The 9822-nt window shown below is 38.9% G+C and overlaps 1 protein-coding gene across 2 annotated transcripts in view; it reads right to left on the bottom strand.

The window, feature by feature from the left end:
- The window catches only part of LOC106517358 (SH3 and multiple ankyrin repeat domains protein 1), a gene marked incomplete in the record, with an annotated part of 58705 nt that overhangs the window by 31084 nt on the left and 17799 nt on the right, over positions 1–9822 (bottom strand). For both annotated transcript variants that reach the window (XM_014008143.1, XM_014008144.1), the window contains 2 exon segments: positions 859–1062; positions 6917–7476. In XM_014008143.1, the coding sequence (XP_013863597.1) occupies positions 859–1062; positions 6917–7372 (660 nt within the window).

The raw sequence follows: 9822 nt of genomic DNA, 5'->3' as shown, positions 1-9822 counted from the left end.
TATATTATATTATATTATATTATATTATACATATCCAAAATTATCAAAGGGAGCCTTATTGTAAAGTGTAAAACAGTACACTTATTATAAGGCTCCCTTATGACATTTAAACACATTTATTAATTATTAATAAATAGTGTACCTACTGTTTTACACTTTACAATAAGACTCACCCTGATAATTGTGGATATTTATAATGCAGTAATACAGTACAATATTTTATGTAAAATATGTTTTTCCAAACCATTATTGTGCTTAAAAGGTAGTAACCTTGTCTGAAATGTTTAACATAGCACCTTTAGATGTAATAAGTACATGAACAGATGTGGCTCACTATTTGGCAATAAACTGGACAGTTTTGTCTCTTTCTTGTCCTTAATTAATGCATAATAAACACACAGGAATGCTTTATAAAGTGTTTACAGATAAATTAATAACTTATCTATAAACTATTTAAAAACCATCTATAAGTGGAGCCTTATTGTAAAGTGGTACCCTGACTCTTTTCCAAAACCCATTTATCAAAAATTAGGGAGAAATGTAATACATGGTCATTTACAGGCTATGTGCAGAAAATAATCAAGTCTCTGTTTTTGTGAGGAGTTCATTCACTCACTTTATTTTCTTTGCTGTGCAGGATAATTCTGATTAAGAGACTCATTTCTAAGTGTTRAAGACAATGTAATTTTTTTATCACTTATTCATAAAGACAAATATTTTTAGCTCAGATTGTTGAAAACAAACTTGACTTTTATGTAAGCTGTAGTTTCTGAATCCTTTGTGTGACCCAGCCTTTTGATTCTACATCTTTGTGTGCAGAAACAATAAAAGTCTTGTGTTTGTCCATGTCGGTCATACCTCCAGGTAGGGCACGCCTTTCTCAAAGGTCCGTGCGTAGTCTCGCAGGAGCCGCTCCTCCTCCAGGAATTTGGCATCTCGTCCTTCTCCAGCTGGCTGGAAGAGGCCGTAGTTGTAAACGTCCCACAGAGACTCGCCGAGTGAGAAGATGATCTGCTGCTTCGCACTCCACACCGAGCAGTCCCGGTCAAACTGGAGACATCTCTGAAGGATAAAAAGAGAGAGAATGTCAGAGGTCAAAATGTCAGGCACCTTTTTCTGTCCAAATAGTTGCCAAACATGCCAAAAAGAATCAGTGGTTGATAAACGTCAGATTACTAATGATATAAACTGAGTTTATTTAGCCGATAAAAAAACTTGAGACATTTAAAAATGTKGGGTGCACAGTTTGAAGAGGACTGCTTGTTTTAATCAACTAATTTGATGTCAGAGAGAAAATGCTGGAATCCTTACAACACTAAACAAACTAACTAAATACATTAGTTATCGCACATCGTAAATCCTGACATTAATGTTTTTGCCTGTGTCAGCATGTGTGTTCATGTGTTACATGCATTCTTTGGACACATGTTAGTCTTTGTGCAGTAGTTGAAAGCCTCTATGTAATCATTTTTTAAATAAAAAGTGTTTTTAGCAAAATATCTCATCAACAACAAGTATTTTAACGAAACTTTTAGAAAGTAGTTATTAGATGTACATTTATGGCTAAATTTAAGATGATCACCACAGCTGATTAACCTTAGTCAACACAAAATGGTTAGGAATAAGTCAGTTTTACAGATATTGAGCTAAAGGCCCTGTCACACTGTAATGTTTTGATAACTTGTGCCAACTTATGAACATTTTAAAGACATCTACGTTGAAAATGGACTTTAAAAAATCAACTGGAAGCCTCTTTTAGGATGTCTAATGCTAATAAATGGATCAGATTTCCCACTTTATTCAGTCATTTAGGAAGACAAATTGAATAAGTTGGCATAAGTTGTCTAAAACGTTAGAGTGTGACAGGGTCTTAAACAGGATGTAGAAGCTAATAGTCATTCACAACACAGAGTGTGAGACCCTGTGTGAACATATTTTTCATGTTTGACAAAAATGGCTACAACTCTTTCTCATAGTACAATGATATTAGTCTTAAGCTCAGCAGCAATATCACAAACATGTATGCCTGTTCCCCAAAGTGCCTTGAAACATCCCTGGAGGGTTTTCTCTATTCAAAACGATTATAACATGGATTCAATTTCAAAAGTTATGATCTGTTAGTGCTCAAAGTATAGTTTAGAGATCAGTCTCAGCTACTGTCACACCAAATATTAGCTCAATATTTGTACAAGCGACTGAGTTGTTGTCATTTTTATCTTTTTTAAAGGGCCAATATTATGTGTTTCTCAGGCATATATTTAAATACTATACCATAATAAAGTATCTATGTCACCTTTAGCTGTTATTAAAATGCTGTTTTTATGTTTAAATAGAAAAAAAACTTATCTTCTCATCACTTCCTCTTCCAAACGCCCTGAAATTCACCTCTGTCTCTTTAAGAACCACCTTCCTCTTCCGTTTTGCCCATTTCAGTGTGTGTGTGTGTGTGTGTGGGGGGGGGGGTTAAAATGTATTTTTAATCTGAAAAGAGCTTCACTGAGTGACAACTACCGTATTTTTCGGACTGTAAGCCGCGACTTTTTTCCTGAACTTTGAACCACGCGGCTTGTAGACCGGTGYGGCTGATACATGTATTTTTTTCTTTAGCCACCAGGGGGCTCTTATGCTCCATTTGCTTCAACCACTCGCTTCCAAAAAAAGAAAGGGAAAAAAAAGAAAAAAGTGATCGTTTCCAGAGCCGACTGTTGTACCAGGAAGCAGCGATTTAAAGATAGTCAATGGCCAAAAACTCATAAAAGGGGATAAAACAGACATTTTTCACGGTGAAATTTGACTGATAAAAACTTTGGAGCTTAATCCAGGACCAGTTTGTGGATAAACGTCGAGTGAAGAGCCGAGGAATTTTTTTCCTCATTGCACTGCCCGGGGAAGGAATCTCATGCAGTGACGTATGCTGGAGCGGGAGGGCTTTCCCACCACAGCTTCAGAGCCAGCCTTACCCCGGGAGGACAGCGACACAAAGCAGCACTGAACAGATACCGCTGTGTGACGCAGCTTTTCTCAGCTTGTTTAACTCCGATACTGAAGAGGAGATTTCGATGGTTTCAGTGCGCCGGAGGACGATGAATGAGACTTTCTGTTGGACCAGAAACGGTTAAAGAAAACTACCAAAATAAGGTCAGTTAAATGAACCGTATTCCTCCGAACTTTACCAGTAATTTCTAAAGGTTTGCTTTTTATGTTTTAATTCCAGACCTCTCGCCTTTTTTTTTCCGAGAGTTTATTATTATTATTATTATTATTATTATTATTATTATTATTATTATTATTATTATTATTATTATTATTATTATTATTATTATTATTGTTATTATTTTGTACCGGTGAACTTGCCAACCTTTTTCTTAAAAATAAATGTGATGTTGAATTCACTTTTTTGACCACAATTTTGGGTGTACTGTTTTGTTTTGTTTTTACTGATGGGGGTGGGGGGTGCGGCTTTTAGTCCGGTGCGGCTTATAGTCCGAAAAATACGGTAATGTTAGGAGCTCAGAAGACAGTTTTAAGTTTCACTTTTGGTTTTTCACCCATGAGGAGAAGGGGTTATCTGCGGAATAAAAGTGGGCGTATCACAAAAGTTGGCGTGTCAAAAGCATAAACACTGTGGGCTACGAGGCCTACATGACGGTATCCTTAGATCCTGCTTGATCTCTTTACAGCCTGACCCTGACCCCAACACTAAGGTTAACCAGGAGAAATATGACCCAAGTATGGGTCTCCAGAAAAAGTGGTGCCACACAGTAACGCCCCTTTTTTTGCTTGTCCAGTCAGGTGTGTCCCTTTAAAAAAATCTGTCAAATCAGGTGTGTCGCTTCAGAATCGCCTTTCCTTGTGACACGCCCACTCGTCCGCACTCGTCCGCAGCCCGAGAGCCCGCAGGAGTCATGGGCGGAGTGTGTGGGGAGGAGGTGTGTGTGTGTGTGCGGGGGGGTGCTCTTCCATGAGGAAGTTTGGCTTAAAGACACGCCCCAGGTGCGTTTCTGGTCCCCACCGGTTGTTTTGCTCCTCAGTATGGGCGCCTAAAATCGCTGCAGGATTTCTCAAACATGCATGAATGAGTCAAAGCAAGGCTTTGGGCATGTTTCTTATGAGCGTATAACATTATACCACGATATAAAAGTAAAAAAAGTTGATTTTACATGATATTGGCCCTTTAAAGTCTTATATTCAATGACTTTRAAATTAGTTAATTTAGATTTTGAAATAGTTTAAGAGAAAAAAACACAAAAAAGAAAGAAAGAAAAAAAAACGTCTCTGCCTTCGTCTTTTATTCCTGTGTGACAAATACTTCATAAAACAGCCCACAGATTATTAGCTGTGCTTTTGTTCATTTCTCTCAGGTTTCTGTTTGTTTTGAATGGTTTCACAGATCTGAAAGAAACTGACCACAAAAGGAGCTCTTGTTTTAACAATGCTGCCTTGTTTTAACACCACAGAATGTTGTACAACCATAACCTCCAAACCACAGGACAGTTTGAACGTCTGTCAGCGGAGGGTGGAGGCGTGAGACTGGGCCATGTGCAGTGTGAAGGCTTTCCTTCAAAATGCTTCATCACCTGCCACAAACATGGACAATAAGAGAACTCGCGCCATGATTTGAACCTGTTTGTTTTCACACCGCGCTTACTTCTCGTGCTGCAGAAGTAGAAATGACAACAGCTAGATAAATGTTAGCTGTACGGAACGTGTTAAATTAACACCACCTACAGCAGAAACAACAAATCGCTTTTGTAAAGAAAATCTCTTTTTACTGCGTCTTCAGAGTGCTGTAAACCCGAGGCCTCTAAATGAAAAAATAAAAACCACCCTGAATGTGGGCTCTCTCCTCTGCGGCTTGCCTAACTCRATTTCGCCTTGGTTTTCTCATTTCCTCATATTTCTCTTTGTTCTCCACAGATCTGGTTTCTCTTTATTYAAACTCTAGAGGAGGAGAGAGGTGACAGAAAACACAGCTCTGACAAGGAATCGGAGCATCACTGAACAAGACAAACATCAATGCCATTGCTCCGGTCTGGGAGAACTGTACACAAAACTGCACAGCTCAGCACACTCCTGTACACCCCCCACCCCAACCCCACCGACTAGGTTGCACTGTTTGACAGTGTAGCAAACGCGATTGGCATGGCAACCAGTTCATTAAAGGGAGGCAGGCACCCGTTGCTGTAGCAATGTCTTAGTGGTCCCCAGGAGGTAAACCACGTGATGGAGGCGAGCATGTGTGTGTTTACGTACACACACGTAGCTGCGATGCACTTGTACTGTATGTGTATTTCTTTACAGAGTGTGTGTGAAAGGCTAATCCCGGGGAGAGGATGGTGTAATGTATACAGTACATCTCTGTTTTATTCACAACAATCTGCTTTATTTACCCTTTTCTAGCTCTGTTMCTTTTCTGTGGTGAGTAGTGAGAACACACAATTACTTCCACGTTCATCTGATCTTCCTGACTCTAATATTTACCCACTTTTTTCCCTTGTCCTGAACAGTGTTTAGGTTTGGGGTGTTTTGTGAGTTTTGTGCAGAGCTGACTGTGGCCACGCAGAAAACCTTCCACATTCTCCTCGAGCTCCTCACTCCTCAGCTCTCCCCAAACTCATTAAAAACCTATTAGATAATTAGCAATTACTGGTATATTGAGGGCAGATTAGCTGACATGTAGAACACTTGGCATGTTCAGGGAGTTGAAAGTGGAGAAAGGAAGCTGGGGAGGCGAGGAGGGGGATTCTTACCTTGGACGTGGTGTATGTGTGAGTTTGTCAATTCTCGCCTGCTGCCGCCACAAAGCTGACAGCTGCTGTATGTGTGAAGTGATGCAAACTTCAGGTTTTGGAACTTAATTATGACCACGCAAGACCCAAAGCAGACGCTGACATGATACCATTTAAAACAAAAGTATTTTTTTCCCTCTGGACCAGAAGAGTAATTCTATAAATATTTTCATGCGCTTTTCCTGCAACACAAAACCTTTCAATTTAGCAGCCTTGGGTTCTTTAAAGGAAGTAATTTAACATGAATGCTAAAGTCCACTCAGGGGCAAAATTACTTTAAATGTTAGTTTTTTTTTTATTTAAGGACGCAAAGCTGTTGGGCTTCACTGGGAAAAAATCAAACTTAAAAAGCAAAGGAAAAAAAGGTAAAAAGAGAATAAAACTAGTGTTTTTTTGAATTTGAGGTTAAAATGAAACAGACAAAATGTTCAGTCTATGATTTCACCAAATTTCTTCTCACRGGTTTTTACACAAAACTCATTGATCAGTCAGGATGTTGACAAAGAACATCTGTTGGTGTCCTGGAGTGTCTGATGGAGAACATTAGCAAAGGTGAACCATCTGGTTTGTAGAGTACGGTGCTCTGTGTGGTTTGGTCTTACTTCTTTACTATGCAGGATGTGTGTGTATTTAAAAATACAACCTAGGTCCAAAAAAGCAGAGACTTTGTGTAAAATGTGAATAAAAGCAGAATGCAATGATTTGCAAATCTCACAACCCCACTTTTTATTTACAATGGAACATAGTAARCATATTAAATGGTTGAATTGCAGGTTAAGTTGTGTTTTCAGTGCAGGTCATTAAGCCAAATGTATATCTGCCTTGATGCAAACTGAGAAATCAATTAATAATACTTAAATTCTTCATGGCAAATTAAAGCTACATCTCTGTTTGAGGCAGTATACCAGAGAGACTCGGCTTGAACTACTTCCTCATTTGGAAAGACCTCTTGTCAGTGACCTGTTTGTAAGAAAAACTTTTTCCAACAGATTAGTTAAACTTTGACAACTTTTGATTTTCATCTCCTGTTTTATAACAGTTTTAACTGATGGATCAGGCAATCTAAGAAGCAAMTGAAAGGTTGGTCTGAAGATGTTAGAGTCTGGTAAGGTTTTGGATGCACCTACTGTTTGTTTGATGTCTGGGATKCCGACGCGGAACACCATCATGGTCAGGAAGGTGTCCTCAACTGGAGCCATTGCAGTCATGCTGCGCTCCATGAGAGCTCGCCTCTTGGCTGCTATCAGGTGCTGCTGCTTGTTGGCAGCGTGGCGATGTTGCAGGGCCTGATTGGACATGTGAGGGATGCCCCGGTTCTCCAGGTTCCCGAGCCTCAGGGGCCGCTCTGCCCTCTGTCTGCCAAACACGATGGCTGCGGGTTTCACCACCTCGCCACCTTTGACCTCCCAGGACTGTCGCACTGATGTYATCTCCTTCTCTCCCAGACCCTCTAATCCTCCGTTCTCCCTGTCGAGTCCACCTTCGTCTTGTCTCCTTTCTCTTCTTTGCTCTTCTTCCTCCTCCTCATCCTCCTCATCTTTGTCATCCTGGCCAGGATAAAAATGCTCATTATTTCCCAGCATCCTTTGCTGTGCAGGGGRTCACTGCAGAGAGGGCTGAGTGAACTAGCTGTCATGGAGACAAAACATGGCTACCCCATGAGACTGGCTCCATCCTTGGACACATGCTGTGGGAAACGGACAGAAAACGGAGTAAACTTTGGTCACTGAGCTCTTATTTCATTAACAGAGTCAAATTCAACACTTAGAACGTGTGCAACAATGGCACATCTACCCACTGGCAATGTTAATAAGTCCACATGTGTGAATTAGCACAGAGCTGGTCCACATTTCCCATTTAGCCACTGGGAATGCACCAGGGAACAGCAGGCTGATGGAAGACAGGCTAAATATAAACTCTGTGAATTTGCATCCCAGGTTCTTTGCAGAAGGGAGTGAAGTGGATACAATCTACCATCACATGAGGTCAAGATCATTTCTGCTCTGTGGTAATGGAGCCACCAAATGTTTGGCTTGCAGCCCAGAGCTAACAACAAGATCTGACACCACAACTCCACCTTTAAATGTTGTGAAATATAAACATGTTAAGCCCACGTACTGATCTTTTTGTATTATTCTTAAGAAGCAATATGTCTGCATGTCTCAGTGATGTGACCACTTAATTAACTATCCCAACCTGCTGCACAAACATCTGGACAACTACAGCAGACTAAATAAAACAACAGATTTATGATCACCTGCTGATAAAAGTGACAATGTTTGTGCTGTGCTGTGTCTGTGTGTTTATTGTCTYTGTAGCATTAGCAAAATATTTCAAAAATCAGAAGACAGATTTTAATACAACATTCAGAAAGTACCTATTGACAAATGATTAATTTCTTTGGAGTCAACTCTAATCAAGATGGCCGCCACAATTTTACAGATACAGAGCGAAAACTTGGTTTTTAAAATGTTTTGTCTTCCTAATATAAGATGATTTTAACCACAAACTCTGGTAATAAAGTCAGTCTATGTATTTCTTTTAGGAATGTTTAATTTAAGTTAGGTTATTCTTTATTCAAGAGCTTCTCCTTGGACTGTTTGAAAGCCTCATATTAACATAAACACAACTGTCTGAGAGTAGATTTTGGCAGTCAAGCAGCTTACCTGGACATCTTAACATCTGTCTGTGTTGCAAATTTAATGAGATTTAAATAATATTAACAAAGCTACACTACAAAAAAAAAAAAAACAACAACAAAACAATCAGCTTAAACTAAGTCAAAATTAAAAAAAATTACTGTGCTCAATTTGTACTTTCAAGAAAATCTCAAAGTAATTCAGTTCTGGATTTGCTCCTATTTTAAACCAGTATAAAAACACATTCAAGGTCTTTTACTATAAAACACGATTGGACACTATTAAATACACAATATTGTATCCCTTTGGGTATTGGTAAGGGGAGAGAGTTTTCTCAAGGGGTACTTTTTTCTGCTGCCATATTGATTTCTTCCTTTATGATTCAAAGCTCAAAGCCTATAAAGAGGACCTGTGTGTTGCTGAAAATGTTGCTTTATTACTGGCAATTAATTGCTACCTCGATCAAAGTTCCCCTGGCGATGAATGATATCTTGCAAGCAATCCATCTGGGAGCAAGTCTGCAAAAACCTAGAAGCAATAATATTAGAGTCTGAGTAGATTTTGAAGGAAAACATGTTGCTCTCATAATAGAGCTGTATACTAAGATAATCCTATCCTGTAGTTATTTTTGATAAAGTTTTGAAAAATGACATTATGTGGAATGTCACACAGTATTGTGAGAACTTGCACAGTCTCTCGGCACTCAAAGTAATTGTTTTTGTGAATCACTCAGCTACAACCACAATAAATTTTAGCTCAAACTCTATAAAATAGGCCATTTTGTAGCCATGTTTTCTCAGTGGCTAAGGTTGCTCATCTGTGGAGAACTGAATCTGAAACAATTAGAAATAAAAGCACAAATATATAAATAAACCAATAAATAAACTAGATACARCAGTAAAATGGCAGGGGGAGGGGGAGGGACTCACTGTTAGACCCGATGGATTGTCCCTTATCAGAGCTAAACAATCAAAAAAATCTCAAGACCCTATGTCGAATAGGTTTTGAGTTATAGAAGTTAAAAATAAAGGCACAGGTAAGTGTTTTTTCTCCTTGCCTTTGTTTTAAACTAAACTTTAAACTTTAAGCTAAACTAAAGCAGCACAATCATGCACAGTAGATCTGCACACGAATCCTGCTTTGTCCTGTCTGTCAACCAATAGGAGAGGAGCTTACTCAAGGACCGCCCTCCTTATTTGCATAACGAGTCAAAAATGCATAAGGTAAAGAAAAAACAAGAGACAGAGAAATATGAAAGCAACACATGGAAATAAAAAGACTTGTGAGAAAAAATGTATATATAAATAAAATCATGTAAAAGACACAAAAGAATCTACAAGCAAAAAGAAAACGAAAATATAAATATTTTCAAAACAGTAACAAGTCACATTGTG

This window comes from Austrofundulus limnaeus, unplaced genomic scaffold (assembly GCF_001266775.1).
Source record: "Austrofundulus limnaeus strain Quisiro unplaced genomic scaffold, Austrofundulus_limnaeus-1.0 Scaffold48, whole genome shotgun sequence".
NCBI classification, from domain to species: Eukaryota; Metazoa; Chordata; class Actinopteri; order Cyprinodontiformes; family Rivulidae; genus Austrofundulus; species Austrofundulus limnaeus.
Note: the sequence above shows the minus strand (reverse complement) of the source record. Positions and strands in the feature narration are given on the sequence as shown.